The sequence below is a fragment of the Electrophorus electricus genome, chromosome 9 (genome assembly GCF_041902795.1).
Source record: "Electrophorus electricus isolate QZ-2024a chromosome 9, ASM4190279v1, whole genome shotgun sequence".
NCBI lineage: Eukaryota > Metazoa > Chordata > Actinopteri > Gymnotiformes > Gymnotidae > Electrophorus > Electrophorus electricus.
This window is the reverse complement of record NC_137505.1, coordinates 17,178,439-17,198,329: the sequence shown is the minus strand read 5'-3', so window position 1 is coordinate 17,198,329 and position 19,891 is coordinate 17,178,439. Positions and strand designations below refer to the sequence as shown.

Here is a 19,891-nt window from a genome sequence, read left to right as displayed (position 1 = left end):
ATGCTACACAGAAAGAGGCAAACAAGCCTCATTGTTGGACAGTTGGATATAACCATCAAAGGCAAATAAATATATAGTACATGCTGCAAGATTTCTACAAACAGAAAATTTCATAAGACATTAATATTCAAGCTACAAGAACATCTGTATTATTTAATCATTTTATAGTTTGCAAGATCAAGCTGATTGAATATGGAATTCTATTAAACAATTGTATGGCACTCCTTTCTGCTTTACTGTTTATTGACTGGTTAGGTAGAACTAGGTGGGGAGAAGAGCAGCTGTGTTTAGGAGTGTCTGCCAGGCTGAACATGGCTGCTTCCTGTATGGTGACATCAGCTACTCAGCCTGCTGGGCAGAAGGGCCTGACAACCACACAGACTCACTTATGGGAACAAGACACATGGTAATTACTGAAAGGTCATCAACAGAACGTTCGCTTTACGGCTACACCCCCCTTCCCAAAAGAACTGGCAAGAAGTAACACATCTTTTTGTGCCTCATGGGTCCTCTGAGACCTCTATTGACATTCTCATGCCTGGTCCTGACTACTCCCTCTGCTATGCAACCATCATATCTCGAAGGGTGTGAGATATGGCTTGCCTAAGCAGACATTGCTTCTGAATTCAAGGCCCTTCCTGTCCACCCTGATTTTTGGTATCTGTTCATGTTGAGAAAACAAATTTTATTTTGCTGTGCACTTTGTATTCAGCTACTGAAGCAGCCCCAAGATTGTTTGATACCCTGATTGAGGCCTTTTGTGTAATCCTCTTGAACATTCAATGACTTCCCTTCATTCTTCATCCTCTGGATGACTTCCTCACCATCAACTTTCCTCCTTCCCCCTGCCCAGTGTCTATCTACCGAATTGTCTCCCTTCCACCACCTTGGGGTCCCAATCTCCCTGGAATGACCATGATCTCTACCATCTGATTTAAATTTTTCTGCATCATTCTTGAAACAGTCCACACGTGCCTCCATATGGATAAACTCAGCTGTGTAACCCTTACCTTCCAATTTTGTGACCATGGTGCAGCTCCTATCTCTCATGATCTTGATGCTTAGTAAAGCATTGTGCAGTGAGTCTCAATAACATAGGACAGGACACCCAAGACCCAAGTTTCTGTTTGTTTGTATATATTACAGCTATGAGTATTAATGTTGGAGTGCGATCAGCAGCTGAATTACTGGACCAGTTCTATGAGAAACGTCGCCTCCTTATAATCTCTGCCCCAACAGCTGCCAACCATTACTATAGATTCCAAGTATCTAATTTACAGGTAACATTTCTTCTCACACACCCTGATCAAGTAGATCCAAGCAAGCTTTAAAAGTGGTCACTTTATGAAGTACTCCTACTCTATAGTTATACCAAGCAGATAACCCTAGACTGTACAGCCAGTAGTAAAATGTAATCCCTCTCTGCCAGAGACTGGTAATGTGACATCAGGTGACTGACTGTACCAGAGTCTTGCACCCTGTGTATGCTGGTTTAACCTTTATTGGCCTCTTTAAATGAATTACCTATTTTGACCATAGAGCAGTTCATAGACAAGTTGCATATATACACATTTATACTCTAAATGCACTAATGCATAGTGTTTATGCAAACACCTATGAATAAACTGACATATAAATAGACATAAAACACCAAAACATAAACTGCCCTGTTTTTCAAATGAGGGAATTCTTGAAATAGGCCACTGGAACCATGGAACAGCATGTTCTAAAATCTGATTAATTAATTAATGTGTAAATGTATGTGACATTACAGCATGCTCAGTGTGGTTTGGATTTAAGACACGTGACTGTGATTGAGCTAGTGGGAATGTATCCAGCTCAGCTAGGCCGCATTCGACACCGCCTCATCCCTCCTGGACTGGCCCTACAACTCAGGTATACCCCAACAACCTAAATTAACATTCCTAAACAACACTCTAAGAAAATACCAGTGAAAATATTGAAGCTCATGAACAGAAACGTCATCAGGCTGCAAGCTATTCAAGTAGCAAGCAACAGCAGAAAACAAGAAACCCTGATACTTTCTTCACAAACCTTCTTCAATTTGTCAATAACTGAAGTAACCGTAACTTCAAGTGTAAGTGGTCACGTGGCCTGTCACATTGGCACACTCAGGCTTTCCAAACATCTTTGTCTTAGCAAAGAGTCATACCCACCAGCATGAACCCATGAACACTTATTGTTAATGAATGTGTACCGAATAGGCACTATAACACTGATTTCTGCTGTGTTTGCGTGTTGGGCAGACTGCTGCTGCAGTTGTCTCAGAATTCCTTTAACCTGGTGCTGCTGGATAAGCAAGGAGTGGACAAGCAGCGCTACACCTACCCCATCACTGCTGCAGAGCTCTTCAGCACTATTGATACCTTCCCCCTGCGTACTGAAGAAGCCATCCTGCAGAAAGAGGCAGGTCACAGCTGCTAGACACACACACACACACACACACACACACACACACACACACACACACAACCGACCAACCAAAAAAATGTATGCAATCTTTCACCCATTTTGTACTGGGTTTAAAGTTACCCAGGCTTAAGGGGGAGGCAGGACAGAGCTGCTACACATGCAAGCATGAGTGATTTTCTTTGATACCTGTATGTCATTTTTTTAAGATGCTCTGCAACATTTTATGTATTGTCTATATTTATGTCAGTCTATGTCAGAATGGAGAGTGGGACCTCTTTCTGCCAGTTCAATCAAATCTTAATTTGTTTATCGAAGTCCTTTTTTGTTTCGAGAAATAAATATGCTTAACTTGGTGAGTCTAAACTGCCTCTGATTTTAGTCAATCATTGCACTACATTCAAACATTTTAATATAAATAACTGATGCTGAAATTTTAGTCACATACACCGAATTTCATCAGTTAATGTTTAACTGAACCTTAGAATGGGCAAGCATGGCTTGAGAGCTGGTGTTAGTTGGTGTAAGCATGGCTTGAGAGTTGGTGCTCTGCCAATAGAGGCAGAGCAGTCGTTTGCAGATAATTCTATTTAAATAGTAAAATAGTATCTGCCAAAACCTGTTGCTTAACTGGTAAAAAGCACAACTTCAGTTAAAAATATCATATCCTCACACTGGCAGAGTTAAGCAAGAGCCCAGTGCTGGAACAGGAAAGGGCCTTCTTAAAAGTATGACCACAATGGAAGCATATAATTGTTTTAATTGTCTTTGTATGCTGTAGCATTAACAAGACTCTTTACTGTAAATAAGACATCTAGCCCATTCTGTGAAAAGCATTCCAAAACAGCCCTCTTTCATCACACTTGACTGTATGTACTTTGCATTCCAGTAGGCAGAGGTCTTGACTTTATAAGGGCGTGGATGAAACACCTAAACGCAATAATTACAAGGTGCAGCCACATTATTTGACCATAATGTAGCTCTTGGTACTGGGTGAGATTCTGTGTGTTTGCACTCACTTTATATTACTGTTATTAAGAAATACTGTGAACTTTATTTAAAGAAATCTCTTGTATCATGCATAACAACTCTTTACGGTCGGTGATTATAGTTTTGTTTCTAATATTCTATACATTCAGGTGACCTGTACTTAAGTACACAAAGAACCTATTAAAAAAAAAAAAAAAAAGATAAAATCAAACTACAAATTCATAGAACCCAGGGTCCCCTGTGTATGATCGTCATGCATATTAAAAGGGGCTGAGTCACTACATCAGTGCTTTGGACCAACAATAAATTATTTCACTGATGATATTAGAACAGGTTTCAGAGTTTTTGTATATAGCTCACAGATCAAAACAGCGTTTCAATAGTAAAAGTAATACATCAGTAGTATTATCATATTTTATTGCCTTTCCACTTAAAAAGTCACATTTGCTTTCTGTGTTGCACACTGTTGGATCCTTTTGTTGAAACCTAAAAAGGCTCAAATGTCATACTGAGGTCACATTTTGAGGTCAAAGAGTGGAGTTCCATGGTCCTTCCCTTCTTCCAACTGAGGTTTTTATTTTTCCTCCTCAAATCAGTCACTTTACTATACTCCGTTATTCATGGAGGATAATTATGGATCCTCGAATGTTGCTTCTTTCTCTATTCCTCCCTTTATGAGAGGTCTTGTTTATCGCCAGTGTACCAAATGGGGACTGAAAGCACAGTACAGAATAAAACATGTGGTTGAGTACAATAAAACCCACCCCCACATGTCTTGGTGAAAGAGAAAACTCCTTAGTAATCCTCATTCAGTAAACTAATAAACTACTCCTCAGCATATGGCCCATTGGAAAACATCTCTCCTTGTCCCATGATGCCATCATCACAGGTTCTTTTTGTTAATCTTATTGCCGTAATGTATGTTGATGGCATCCAACACAACTGTAGGAAGTGTGTCAGAGAATGGATATGCTGTTGTAGTGTGTTTTGATCCTCCTTGCTTAGAACTGTGTAGGAATTGAAGCAACTTCTGTGAATTAGAGCAAAAATTCTATGGGTATAATTTGCATTATTCACAACTCCCCTGTGGGATTTTGTTGGACAAACATTTCCTCACTAACTAGGAAGCTCTTCTCAGATAAGTGAATAATCACTTTCATTTCTCATTAAATACAAAGCTATCCCTTCACTCACTACACTTCTTGGCTCACTCCTGAGAATTTGGTGACTCTGGTTGCTCTGTCTTTTCATTCACCCATTCTCCAAGGCATCTCAGCAGAGAATGTCTCAAGAGTGGCATTTCACTTCACTTCTCTTTCTATCTCCTCTTTTGAATTTCATGCTATTATAGTGTGTTTCCCTACCAAGCTTTATATTTACAGCACTTAGCTCACACTGTTTTCCAAAGAAACTTACAACTATTATTGAGTACAACTTGAGCAAATGGCCAAAGGTTAATCCTTGGGCCTTGCCCAACAATGGCAACTTGGCAGGGGTGGGGCTTGAACCAGCAACCTTCTAATTACAGTCAAGTACCTGATTACAAGTCAAGTACCTTAACCAATGAGCTACCATGACCACTGCAAGTACCCAAACTTCACGTAGATAATTTAATTCATGAGCTTGACATCTGCCTGAGTCAATTCCCCATTGAAGGAAATCCATCCATTCTCCTTGGAGACTTCAATCTTCCGTCTGACAAGCTACATTCCTCCTGCATCCTTCCAATGTTGACAGTATCTGAGCTCACTCTCAACCAGTCTCCACAGACTGACAAAGTGGGCAATGTTCTGGACCTGATCTTCACCCGGACCACTACAGCAGTGGACATTGACGGCTCCAGCATTATGTAATATCTTCTCATGTTTCATATTTCTCATATTTCATTGTTTGATGAAAGAACAGGTTTTAGAGTTTTCACGCCTATGTCTGCAGTCCCTCCTCCACACTTTGGATCAGTCTCGCCAGTCTATTAGCCACTGGCCACACCACTGCCTGCACACCCATAGTATTCATCAAGGACTCTTTCTAGGTCACCATCACACACACCATGTCACGCTCGCAGACCGGAGCGTCCGCCGTTTCCCTGCCTACTTAACCACTTACTTGTTATCCCACTGTCGTCTGTTTCTATGGTGTCCTGTCTCCTCCCCTTTAGCTCCAGCTGTTCGTCGTTGGTGTTTCTATTTAAACCATGTTTCTTCGTTTCACAGCTGCTGGTTATTGTGTAGGTATATCCTTCGCGATCTCGCTTTTCGTCCCTATGCACTTTCTCTCGGCGCTCCAGGTTAAGTTACTCTTTGTCTACGTTGCTTCCTCTGTTCGTATTCGCCTATCTTATTTTGTTTTCATTTGTCGTCAGGTGTTCTCCCGTCGCTTCGCTTGTGTTTAAGGTCAAGTGACACTTCCAAAAACATTCATTTATTCATTCATACGGGTAGAGTTGGATCACCAGCAGACTGTAGAAACGATGCAGGTTGGCTCAAGTTCAACGGTATCCTCGTCGCTATTTATTGTGTTCTCGATTTTGGAACCAGATGAACAACCGCGTCGGATGAAATATAACTTTTTAATGTCACTCGCTACAACGGCTAGCTAACGTCCACCTTGCTCTAGCTTGTTCACCATCACCAGGTGGAACCGCTCTACCGCTACACATAGCTTTAGCCCCCTCTAGAGGTTTTCTCCAGACACCGCAATGCCCTTTTTCACTGACGTGCCGTTTCAGCCCAATTTTTGAATGCTCTTCACCATCCCATTTCACATGATGGACTACAGGATCGTGGATTCGCTCTCGGCTTAACTAAAGTGTCTGCGTCGGTATGCTATTTACTTTTTAAAAGTGTTTTATTTATTTACTTTTTGTACTACTTTTAAACTTTCTTTTTACAGAGGGCGATAAACATAAAGTAGGGTATGTCCTTTTGAAGTCGTTTGTTGGTCTACTAAAAAGAAAAGTAGACCATTCATATTACTCGTTTTCCTGGGCATATACGTGAAAGTCAAGCTCTCCATGTAATTTTAATTATATTAACTAGACTTTCAAAATATGTGGCTTGGTCAGTTTAACGCTACGACTCTTAGTCTTTTATTACATATAACCTGTACAGACCCACATTGCTATTGCCCCTTCAGTAGTAAATGAATACGAACTGAAATCTTTCTATACCATTAATGTGCAGGCTATTTCAAAACGTTTTCTTGCAATGTAATAATTTATTTCACAATATACTTGCTTTATCCACTATAAAGATTAATAGTTATAATTATGAATAATAGCCTGATAACAATTGAAGGCTCCAATAAATTTGCACAAGGCACGTCATCGCTGTGACGTTGGCGGCACAGAGGGCGGGAGAGGCAAATAAGGTTCAGGAGGGTCTTTATTTTCCATAACGGCTCAGATCAAAAGAAAACATTAAAAAGTAGCAGTGATAACTGCTCGGTCGCTCAGCAAGTGGGTGATTGGGACCTTGGTTCGGGAGTGGAGCGGGCATGTCTCTCCTATTCAGTGCTCGGCGCACCGTGACAGCTGTCTTACAGCGTTCATTAATCACTTGTTCGTTCCCATGTAATTCAAACTGGATTTATGACACCGAATCCTGACCCTACTACAGTCCCGCCCACTACTGGACTAGAACCAGGATTTAGATAGAAATGCAGGCCAGGTTCTGGTGCTTGGGTGAACTCGGAGTGATCACCCCTGAGATTGCACTTTATTGTGGCTTATTTGGTAGTGCAGACACTGTGCCATACCACACAATGACCATGAAGAAACCATGGCAGAGATGGTAAAGTCCTTAAGAAACCCCACTCACATAAAATTACTTCTCACTAAATACTCAAAACCATTACCATCCCGCCTGCATAAGTTTGAAAATGGCAGTATAGAATTTACTGAAAAGGGGGGAAAAAAGGTTTTTAAAATTCGTTTCAGGTCACGCAAATATTTATTTAAATATTTACCCAAATCAAATTGCAAAAAGTCTGAAAAATTCATGCATAACTATGCCTCCTTTCTTACACAGTAACATTTTTCACATATGCTGCCTTTCATGTATTTACATTTACACTTACGCTCACATATAGATCTTATTTAACGATGTAAAATACTCAAAATAATCTTTGAAAAATCTGTGGAAATTAGCTTTCTTTACGCAATCTATAAAGTGAAGCTCAATTATAAAACTACCACTATAAGCATAACACTAAATAAATTAAGTAGCTATGAGAAATCTTAACATTTTGAATTATGCTTACAAACCATTTACTTTTTCTTTGCTGTAAACGCTGTTTAAGTATCCTTGGTTTACATAAACTATATTAAAACAGAAAATCACCACAATTAACTCAGATTTAAAAAACAGAAACAAGCAAAATTATGGATACGTGCTGAATGATTAAATAAGCTTTATGCCTATTGTGCAGTTTTATGAACTCGTATTGACTGTCGTTCCTTTGCTAACATGTTCTTTTAACTTTTAAAGTATATAAGTATACATATGTAACGTTAAAGTCCCGACAGAGCGCAATAAGAAGCTCTCCAGTATTGTATCGTTCATATCCATGTAGAATCCCGTATATCAGCGTTCAGTTGATGATGGCTTTCGAAGTTAAGCGCGAACGCGCTTCAGTTAAGTTCAGTCTACCCAGACTGTACTGACGTCGATCCTTGACATTTTAACCGGTTTTCCTGGAAACATTAACTCTGGATATGTTTGGTCAAGTTAGTTCAACTCAGAGTTCAAGGTTACATTTAAGGTTTGTTAAACTCGCTTTCGGGATTACCACGTTGGTGTCTTTTTAAAAGCTGGTCTATTGTTAATAAAGAACTTGTCTTGAGCAGAAGTTGTCTTTTGGACTCTTCTTCAATATTGATGCTACAGTATTCATTTAAAATGCTCACTGATAACACATCAATGAAAAAAGCCTTCTGATATCAATGTCTATGAATGGCTAACTATTCCCCTTCCTACACAGATATAAACACACAGTATTGTATGAATGCTTACCAGGTTTTACAGAGCCTACTGTATTTTTGTTTCTTACAGTTATTAGTCAACATCCTGTAACAGCTAGTCCTGCTTTATGATTTTGTTGTGACAGTGGAAAACTCATAAAAAGGAAATTGTATTTAAGGCTGCCATAGTAAACTATGTGATGCTACATTGGAGGCTACAACAAATTTGCAAAGGATATGTCACTTCATATTATTGTCTTAACGCATGTTCCCTCCCTTGTAATTAAGACATGGTTTTCTTCTTGGATACAGAGGGTATCCCTGCCTGCTGCCTCCTACAACAATATAGCCTGATCCTGCTACTGTCTGCCTCAGCAAAGGACTAGAGCAAGAACTGAGACAGGAACAAAATCCAGGCCATGTTCTAGTGTCTGAATGAATTCAGGGTCATCACTGAGAAAGCATGAGACTTCATGGTGTGACATTACTCTGGGCCATCCGATTGGTTTTGCCCCATTTGTGTTTCAGGTGAAACTGCTTTGACCTAACTGGCTACTGAGACAAGCTGGAGAGGACTGTTGGAACCTTTTTTTTTTTTGGTCTCTCTTTACTGCAAAATAATTTTTCAGGCCTCCTAGGAGCCAGTACTGGCAGGGATTCAGTGATGTAGCTTTGCTGGGGTTTGATTTAACCGGTAGTATTTTGCTAACATCAGTTCAAGGTTTGTTAAACCCACTTTTTTGAATACCTCCACATTCACTTAGTTGGTGGGAGAGTTCAAAAGTCTGTTATAGATCATAAGGTATACAAAAAGTGGATTGAAGGGAATAATGTATCAGGTATAGTCTGAAAAATTGAGGCCATAACATTTATAATAAACATTTTGAACATTAACAAAGATCACACGTAAGAACTTCCAGCAAGAGAAAAGGCTCCAACCTGTGGTCATCAGTCTATTGCTACTATGATCTGTAGTTTAGAACAAGAAGGAGCATACATTTGTCCAACTAGCCCAAGAAGCAGGAAGATTATAGTGATATTTCTCTTATCCAAGGGGAGCTTCCTGATGAATAAGGAAATTTTTGTTCATCAAGATTTTAGTGATCATGAGAATTATCCTTGTGGAATTTTCATAGAGTCCAAAAAAGCTGCTTCCATTCCTATGGATTTGTAATCAAAGAGGATTGTGTGTGTGTGTGTGTGTGTGTGTGTGTGTGTGTGTGTGTGTGTGTGTGTGTGTAAGGGAGGGCCATGTCCCACTGTCCTTGGTCTAACAAAATGTGACCCGAGGATGACATTTGAGTCTTCTTATGGTTCAGCAAAAGGATCCAACAAAATCCAACAGAAAAAGCAGATGTGATGCACTTTAGGTGGAGAGGCAATAAAATACAAAACACTACTACTGGAAATTACTTCTGAATTACACACTTGGAAACAAACTGGTAGGGGAAATTTAGCCTGAGCCCAGTGGAAAACAAAAGAGCTCACAATGTTCTTATAGGAGCCCAGGTATACTACTGACCATTACACAATCAACAGACTTGATTTGATCCGCCAGTTGTATGCAAAATTGTAAAGACAAAGAGAAAGCATATGCAGGCAAAGCCACATGATTGATAGAATCCAAATCACAGATACAGAGTACGACCATTTAAAAAACCAGGATCAGCAGAGACAGGCAAGGCGAGGTCAAAATACAATCCAAAAATGATACGTAGCAGGCAAACACAATAGACAAGATAATGGCTTAGAAGGACACAATAGCGTTGTGAGACGTTGCATTAAAAAGGTTCAAATGTCACCCTGAGTTCACATTTTAGTGGTGTGTAACATTTGGGAGGTAGAGAGCGAATACACTTGCGAAGTGACAACGGCTCGGACGTGAGAAGGAACTGAATCACAAACTAGGGAAGCCATAATGTGAACAACAGACAGGATAGAATAAATGAATACATTTAATAAAAGAAACAGACTAACCAGGGAAACGATACAGAATAGAATGAAGGAACAAAACAGAAGAATAACAGGCTAATAGGGTGAGGGCGAGAACTAGGCAACAAAAGAAAAACACCAAGGAAAGACTAACGGAGAACAACGATGGGCCGTAAAACTAGGACAGGCGGGGAATACACTGAACCGGGCTTAATAAGATAGACAAACAATAACCATACCAGGCAACACTTGCTTATATGAACATGGGAAGAGAAACCTAGGTTAAGAAAGCCGTGACGATAAACTGCTGTGGCGGAAGCTAAGGTGTTGACGGGTACACCAGAGTGGCACGCTACGTCCGAGTCACGGAAAAGGCAAGCCAACACAGCGAGCTCGTGACATATTGAATGTTGCGCATGGAATTATATGACACAGATGTGGTCCCGGTAAGCACGCTGCTAGCTCACCTGGATGCCCTGCTAGAGACACTCTGTGCAGGAGTTGCAACAAGACATTTTGCTAAAGTGTGTCGAGGAACCAAGAAAGTTTCTGAAGTGACCATTGAGCATGAGGCGCGTGATACGCGCAAAACTAACGTGCTTGGTGCAGGTCAGTGCTGGCGGTGGTCAGAAACTGGAACTGATATTAGACACAGGTTCAGCTGTTTTCATTTTACCCATCTCAATGTATAAGCAGTTTTTTCCCCTCCCACACTGCCCTTTCTGCACCAAAGTTAAACCTGGTTTGGGGGTAATGCCATACATGTTGACGGTTGTTTGAAGACCAACGTAAATGTTCAATCATCAGAAAAACACCTCAAAACTATATATCGTGCAGCAGGGTTCTGCGCTGCTTGCCAGGGGCTTATTCTCAGCGTTACGGTTATAGATAGTTAATGGCATTGTCAGTCGAGCGCCACATGACCATTCAGTCTCCAAGTTGGCAAGTATACAAGAAATTGCTTCAGCTATGAAAAGGGCTTTCTTCATCACATGAAAATGTTATCAGATGTCCAGCCTGTGCAGCAGAAATTACAATGCCTACTGAGTTCAGTGTCGAAGCAGTTTCAGCAGAGTTAAAGAAAGCCTGCATCTGAATGGGTCTCTCTAATAGTGATCATCAGTAAGAAAGACAGATTCAGACTGGGTCGACTTAAGAGAGCTGAACAAGGGAGTAGTAATTGACAGTTTTCCTCTGCCATGGAAATGTTATGGAATAACATGGAAGAAATAACATGGAAGAAATGTTTGCAGAGTTGGGTGGAGCAACACTTTTCACACACATGATGGCCTTGTCCGTTTCAAGCTTGTACTGTATAGACTAGTTCCAGCATCTAGCTGTTTTCAACATATGATAGTTATCATTCTGAAGACTCAGACAGGAGTACAATGCTAACTGGACGATATTGTTTCAGTGACGATGGTTGAGGAACATGACTAGAATAAGAAAGCAGCACTGCAGTGCATAGAGCAGGCCAGGCTTAGGCTGAATCTTGTCAATTGTCATATCAGGCAACTGGAACAGTCCTTGAACATACTATATCAGCAAAAGGATTGTAGCCTGATGCTTCACACATGGCAGCAGTGTCACAAGCTCCACTACCTATGGATGTATTCAGCCTTTGATCATTTTTGGGGGCTTACCTCTTGGTATGCAAAATTCATAACACAATAGTCTGCTTAGGAGTTCTGCTTCATTTACATGAATACAAGCCCAGCAAAGTTTTGAGAGGGTCAAGGAACTCATAATTAGCAGCCCTGCTCTTGCTCTGTTTTATCCGGAGCTGCTCACCATAATCACCAGACTATGTATTGGGACTGTGCTTACGCAGATACATCCCGATGGTACTGAGAATTCTGTAGCATTTGCATCACGCACACTCACCCAAGCTGAGAGAAAATACTCTACCATATAAAAAAAGGCACTAACGTGTGTAGGGAACACAAAGATGGAGAACTTGTGCAGGAGATACTTTAAATTGCATACAGCCCACTGACCACACTGTTGTCTTCAAAAGGTCATGGTAGAGTGGGCATGCGCACAGCTAGATGGTCAGCTAGGCTAATGTTATACATGTACATCATTCAGTACAAAACAGGACGGGAAATCTACACTGCCGACTGTCTATCCAACCTGCTTCTGCATGGTAAAGGACCTTGCCAGGCATTCTTCCAAAGACAGTCTTAGTTTGGACAGCCTTAGTTTGGACAGCCCCTCAAAGTCATGGAAAAGAAGGGGCCGTACTCCTACAAACCACCAGGTGGTGCTGGAAAGCATCTCAACTAGGGCCAGCAACGGGAGGGAGGATTCAAGTGCTTTTTCATTAATGGTCTTTGACACTGCAATGCCTTCACAAAATATACAGGTCACAACCTCATCAAGGTCTAGAAGGGCACCTGTATAGGCTAAAGATTCTAATAGTAGAATCCTTGTCAACACATTAATTTAAAAAAAGAGAAAGACAAAGTTAGACAAAATTAACTGCATGCTTACACAAATAAATGTAAACATTATTTTAACACCAAAGAAATTCCAAACATTTGTTTTTCAGTAAATTAATGTTTTTAATATTTCATATGTGTAAATTATATGCATCTGTAAGACATTTTGTTTGCAAACCAATTATATTTTATACATAACAAGACAAAACCTATGGTTCCAAAAAATTACTGAAAATGTTTTACTGATGATTCACTGGATAAAATGTAGATTGTTTTTTGTCACCACTTTAAATCTAAAAGAACATACATGATTAATGATTCAAACTGGATCTTAGGTAATGCTGCACTAATGGGATAAACTAGTAATAAAGTGTTTTAAACAATTTTTCCAAAACTAAAGGAATTATTTTTGTCACAGCTCTAAAGATCCAGATGTATTCCTGTTCCTAAGTTTGGGAGTCACCACCCTAGGCTTCTCACATTTGCTTATGCCAGTCCAAATCTCTGGCTTCTCGAGACACAAGCCGTAGTCCGTGATTCCCATATGAATCGTAGCTTTCAAAAGTTGAATTCTGGAGCCACTCAGGTTTGTAAGTGGTAGTACTATATGTAAAAGCCTGAAAGGTACTCCTCACTTTAAGAGCATCTTCTCCTTCTCCAACCCAGTCCTCCAGCTCAAGTAGGACCTGTGAACGCTGATACATTTGTGGGCAGCTTTCAAACCAGTCCAGGAACTTCAACATCTGGTCATCTACTCTGTAGACTTCTCCCTGGACCCTCTGGCCTTCTCCGGGAACATTAAGAAGGAAGGGGATGTTGTACTTGCCTGCTATCACCAGTGGATATTTGTCGATGGTGCGAGCACAGCCAAGGAATTCGGCCCTACCATTGGCAGTGTTGAGCATCCTGTAGTGGTTGGGCTGGCCTTTTTTTAGAGTTCCATACACGAAGATGTTCGTCATCTGTCCAACAGGGAGTACAAAGTTAACAATCCCCTTTCAGGAGAAACAAAACAACTGTTTTGCATAACAGTCTTTAGGTACTCTATTATTAGTCATATCAAACATGACTGCCTCAAAAATGTTTATATATCATAATTCATAGGAATGTTATCAGATAGGGTGAATTTGTAAATTTGAAATTATTAAACTTATGCTTAGCAAAACTGCAGGAGTTACCTATCTTACCTGCTGGTGCAGGTCTTGGATAACAGTTCTTAAACAGTTATTTAGATATGACAAGTTTTATTATTTGAGTTTTATGTGAACACTAACAGGGAGAACCTTCTCTAAATAAGACAGTAGAGCCTACCGTAGAGATAATAGTTGTTAGTAATCTTACTGAAGTTGTCCTACATCTTTAAATGAAATCAAATGATAGCAGGAAAAAATGGGAAGTACCACTGCAGTTGAAAAACATGGAAAACAAGTGAATTTAACAAATCTTTGTTTTGGGTCATTGTTATTGTGCTTTGGCTGTGTGGATTTTCTTAATGCTTTTTGTTTTTACCCTAATGTCTTATTTGTTTGTTTGATTGATTTAACAACAGTGTGGTGACTATGTGCCACCCACTAAATTACGAAGTGGATCTGGATCAAACTCATTTGTCACCTGTCACAGAGTTAATCACTTCTAGATTGGCAATATTAGACATTCAAATAAAGGACTTCTCCAACACTCCATATTATAAGGAAAACATTTTATTGATTCTTTTGTAAAATTGAAATCATATATATTGAAAAGCAAACAATATTGGGAATTGCAAATTTCATTATTCACAAATTTGCATAATATATACATAATTATAAATAAGTGTATATATCCTGAATAAATAATTAACATAAGTACCATACATTATAAATACATGTATATAATGCAACCTCCTACGGTAGCTGTGATGCTCCATTGCACTGCAAATGAAAAAAGCGTTGCAATTGCACAAAACATTAATCAAAATGAAAACATGCCCAATATTTCCAAAATGCAGTGCAAATTTAAAAAATCCAGTCACGACACAACCATTTCTGGAGGATATGCAGCTGGACTCCTATGAGACAAGCTGTAACCAAGTAAATAATTATATTGACCACTGTTAAATCATTATAGGCTAATACAGAATTTTTACATTGCTCAGTGTCTGACCAGTGGAAACTGGGTGGTGGGGTTTGAAGTGGCAACTTTCTGATTACTAGCCAAGTACTGTAACTACTAAGTTACCACTGGCCTATTCATGGGCTGCATGCTAGGTTGTACAGAACACTGCCTTAATTAATTAAAGGAAACTGATAAAAATGCCATTTAACACTACTAACTTTCTATCTTATTACCTGGTTAGCTAGTGTGATGTATTAACGAGATGCACATGCATAAATCACTTTAGACCAACTTGTTACTGTTGAGCTCTTGCAACACCAAGGTCATTTCACATCACGTGCAGAACACAAAGCTCAAGTCTACTGAGATCTATGGCAACTCAAAGTTATCAATATACTACATTACCTCCCTCTTTAGATTTGAGCCACCCAACATGAACTAGTTAAAATTTAACATAACATCAGTGTTCTAGGGTGTTTGCCTCTTCAAGGGCTATAACATCTAGGTGTTCTGATAACCCTTTTTGAGTGCCTCAAAGCCAGTGGACTTGAGTTTGGAGGCTATGGAGGTTCCAAGGGCTCACATGGGCCCTGAAAGCCAGTTTGAATCAAAGTCCTTTTTCTTTGTCAGATCTGTGGCGTCTTCAAATGACAGCTGTGGTGTTTCTGGAGGAACACGCAGTTTTAGTTGATCTCCGTACGAGTACAGCCAATGAACCCTGTATGATACAGGGCCTGTCTGTCTACTCAGTACACCAGGTAACCACTTTGGACCACCTCCCATAGTATTACAAAAGGGACATCGGCTCATCCAATTCAAATGATCTCTCCACAGTATGGAAATCACGATAACTTTTCTGCAGATATGACTTCTGAAGGATGGCATACCAAATGTTTGGTTTGAGCAAGTCAAGTTGTGTAAGAATGTGGCATACTAGAAACACATCAGCTGGTGACTGTCCTGTGTTGCAGTTTGGCATTGTGTGATAGCGTAATATGAACAAAGAAGTCTAATCATTAACATGCCCATCAACAACAGTCTGATTTTTCATGGCCAACTTAAATTTTTAGACACGTCACTCTGCCAACTCTTAGTTCAAGTTCAAGTTCGGTTTATTCGTCACATACATAGTCATACACAGTATAACTCGCAGTGAAATGGTGGAGAGTGCTCTGTCCAAACTGAGGAAGAGAAACAGGGGTGCATAGAGAAAAATATATATATGCAGATAAATATATATATTCTATGTATGTACAAAATATATTAACAATGTATGTACAATATATGTATATTATGATTATATACACAATGTACAATGTATATGGTTGGGTATATATGTACACAATCTACAGAATGTACAGATCCATTTTGTATAATAACATATCTACAGTTGTTGTGTAACAGGGTAATTGAGTATAAATCTATATATACAGATGTACAGATATACAGTCATGTTACATGGTGGTGGTGGTCCCCACAGTTTATCAGTTTCCCTGATTCAGGGCCCGAATGGCCTGTGGGAAGAAGCTTCTCTTCAGCCTCTCTGTCTTGGTCTTCAGGGAGCGGAAGCACCTCCCTGACCTCAACAGAGAGAAGAGTCTATTGTTGGGATGGGTGGGGTCCTTCACAATTTTCCTGGCCTTGGTCTGGCACCGCTTGTAGTAGATGGTCTGCAGGTCAGGAAGTTCCGTGTGAGTGATGCGCTCTGCTGAACGCACTACCCTTTGGAGTGCTTATCTGTCCTGCTTGGTGCTATTCCCAAACCAGACTGTGATGTTCCCCGTGAGGATGCTCTCGATAGTGCAGGTGTAGAAGTTCCGCAGTACTTTGGAGGGCAGTCTGAAGTCCCTTAGGCGTCTGAGGTGGTAAAGACGCTGACGAGCCTTCTTTGCCAGGGAGTTGGTATGGCGGGACCAGGACAGATCCTGCGAGATGTGAACTCCAAGGTACCTGAAACTATCTACTCTCTCCACCGTGGTTCCACTGATCCTCACGGGTTGGTAGTGCCGCTCTTGCTTCTTGCTGCAATCCACGATCAGCTTCTTTGTTTTACTGACGTTTATGAGGAGATTATTTTCCTGGCACCAGTTTTCCAGGTGTTTAATCTCCTCCAGGTAGGCCCTCTCGTCGTTGTCCGAGATCAGACCCACGACAACGGTGTCGTCAGCAAACTTGACAATGATGTTAGAGCTGGAAGTGGCTGTGCAGTCGTAGGTGTACAGTGAGTAGAGCAGGGGGCTTAGGACACAACCCTGAGCAGCTCCAGTGCTGAGGGTGAGGGTGGATGAGGCGCAGTTGCCCACCCATACTGATTGTGGTCTGTCTGTTAGGAAGTTGGAGATCCAGTCACACAGGGATGTATGCAGTCCTAGATCTCCCAACTTAGTAGTGAGTAGGGAGGGGATGATAGTGTTAAATGCTGAACTGTAGTCGACAAATAGCATTTTAACATAATTTCCCCTCCCTTCGTCCAGGTGAGCGCCTCTGTTTATTATTTCTCTCTGTCGTATCTTTGTTTTTCATTTACTTCCTTGTTCCACTGCTTGGTTTCATTTTCTCCACCCCTCGTAGGTTCCTTCAGTCCTGTCCGTGTTTTAGTTCTCCCTGTTATGTTCACCTGAGTCTGTTTAGTGTCTGTCTGGGTTATTTAAGCCCTGTGTTTCTGTCTTCTAGTTTGTTGGTCATTGTGGTAAGTTACGTCTCCCTGTCAGGTTTGCCTTATGCCCGTTTTACTGTTGTCGTCGTCATTGCTTTTCTGTGTATTCCAACCATATGTTGTATTACCCTCAGCACCCCTTACCCTCTGTTTGTTTTACCCTTCGTGTTGTGTTTCCCCCATTTAATAAACCGCCTCCTGCAATTGCATTATACCTCTGCCTGTTCCTGTCGGAAGCCTTACACCAACCCATTAGTTGCTGGATCTCAGGTTGCCATTCTGCTTTCTGCATCTGGAATTCAGTAGATGTAAATGTGGTTGCACTGTCTGTAAGAAATTGTTCTGGCAGGATATATGCAAAAAACAATCTCCTCAAACTGGTGATGGTTGACTATGCAGTCATTTGTGACATAAGAAATATTTCCAAGCACTTTGAGTATGCATCAACCACAATAATCAACATCTAGTTGAGAAATGGTCCAGGAATGTCTATATGCAACCTTTTCCAACACTCATCTGGAAACTCCCAGGGATCAAGTGGGACTTCATGTGGCATTTTCTGTTCTGACTGGCAGGTCACTCAACCTTTGCAGATTAGTTCAACATCAAAATCCAGTTTAGGCGACCAGACATATTTGCAAGCCAGTGACTTCATCTTAACGATGCCCTGAGTGAATTTCTCTCAGAAAGGCTCTTCTTTGAAAGGGACTATCATCCTAGTGTCCCATAAAACACAATCTTGTTCCACTGACAGCTCATCTCTTTTTGCGTAATGTGTAAATTTATGTTTGCGGACACAACTTCCACTCCAGCATCACTTGTCTCTGGCAAGGAGAAACATGACAAACCATCAGCGTTACAGTGGTACTCTTACAGTTGGTATACTATGTGATAATCACAAGCTGACAGTATGATGGCCCATCTTTAGATACAGGCTGCAGTCATTGTTGGAAGGTTCTTGTGTTTCCCAAACAAAGTCACCAGGGGTCTATGATCTGTCAGAAGGATGGAATTTTTAAGACAAATATCAGGCATAGAACATCTTCGTCAATTTGGTAATATTTATTTTTGGCTGGGGACATTGTTCGGGAAGCATAGGCAATTGGGTGCTCTTCCCCATTTGGCATGGCATGCTGAATAACAGCTCCAATTTCAAAGGCAGATGCAGGTTATAACATACACCATGTCACAGCTCAAGAGTTCCTTGCATTTCATGAATGCTTCTTACTCTTCTCTTATATGAGGCTTTTGTATGCAGCACTGAAGCCAAAACCTCTCAGCGACTAGGATTTCCGCAATCTGTCTGATATTTTGTCTTTGTGCTTATCTGTCTGAACCAAATTTCGCAAACGTCCATATGTCGATGCGCCCACGGCACTGCACAACGTCGCAACTTGCTTGTCTTCATCCACTTCATTAGTAATTTAGTATAGTTCCACATTTTCAGCTTTTTATTCGTTCGGCCTTCCAGTTTGTGCCATAGTACTTATGATGATGACCAGATTATACCTCACGTCCATTTTGATCCTCGTCGCCAATTTTTGATACGCATTAGCGTAATCATTTTAGACCGATTTTTACTTTTTACATAACAAATAGGTCTACTGATATCCATGGCAACTCAAAACTATCAACCAATATACTACAGCTAGCTACATTCAGAGTGTGTTACTAATTTACAACATAGGCTACGTTTTCGTTCAAGTTTGACAGTTTAGCTGGTGATTCCCGCATCGCGAAAGTAGGATGTTTTCTAAATATGAACTGCGTTTCCGAAATGTAGCACACATGTTGTCATTTTCAATAAAGTGTTTTCTGAATTTGTACAAGCTTCATGAATTTGACTCGCGTTTCTGAAGTGTAGCGAATGTGCTATCATTTTCATCAATATGCTTTGAGTAATTGCAGAACGTTTTTTCATTTGCTGCGCGATTGTTATTACCGGTCACCGTAAATATCCTGTATAATTGTGGAGAAATTTATGCAAAAAAGCGTATACTTTATTTACCTTAATGTACTTGTCCAGCTTGCTTCCGCCAAAAATACCTTGCTTTAATCTACACGTATGCCACCGCAAGATGTCCTCGTTTATAGGGTCAACCTACCGCAACCTAACCGTGGGACACTGAGTCAGGAGTAACCTAGTACTTTAATAAGGTCACTAGTAGACCAACGGAATAATACATTTCTATTTCCAAAGCGGAATGGCTAATAGGCCTTTTGTAGGACAATTGCCTATCTGAGAGGAAAATGCGGTAACTCTTCCATCACCTTTGGATCTGAGACATTTAAGAGCATCGCTCAAGGGCCCAATAGTGGCTGTATGGCAGAACCACAATTTGAACCCCCAACTCCAACCTTCCAATTGATAGCCCAATGTCCTATTCA

At 40.5% G+C, this 19,891-nt stretch overlaps 2 protein-coding genes across 3 annotated transcripts; one reads left to right on the top strand and one right to left on the bottom strand.

Moving 5' to 3' along the window:
• Positions 1-1,091: 1,091 nt before the first annotated feature.
• Positions 1,092-2,796, top strand: LOC118240790 (sushi repeat-containing protein SRPX-like). Its single transcript, XM_035522940.2, has 3 exons — positions 1,092-1,280; positions 1,775-1,896; positions 2,268-2,796. The coding sequence occupies exons 1-3, from the start codon at positions 1,149-1,151 to the stop codon at positions 2,443-2,445; spliced, it is 432 nt and encodes a 143-aa protein (XP_035378833.1). The 5' UTR covers positions 1,092-1,148; the 3' UTR covers positions 2,446-2,796.
• Positions 2,797-12,851: 10,055 nt separating this feature from the next.
• On the bottom strand, positions 12,852-19,621 carry LOC113590773 (gamma-glutamylaminecyclotransferase C). 2 transcript variants are annotated; one of them, XM_027031070.3, is made up of 2 exons: positions 19,512-19,621; positions 12,852-13,715 (listed from the first exon to the last, which is right to left on the bottom strand). In XM_027031070.3, exon 2 carries the CDS (start codon positions 13,713-13,715, stop codon positions 13,230-13,232), a length of 486 nt encoding a protein of 161 aa, XP_026886871.1. In that variant the 5' UTR covers positions 19,512-19,621; the 3' UTR covers positions 12,852-13,229. The 2 variants fall into 2 exon arrangements, with proteins under 2 accessions (XP_026886871.1, XP_081577081.1); XM_081720955.1 differs by lacking the exon at positions 12,852-13,715 and adding an exon at positions 14,459-18,327.
• Between the last annotated feature and the right edge of the window lie 270 nt (positions 19,622-19,891).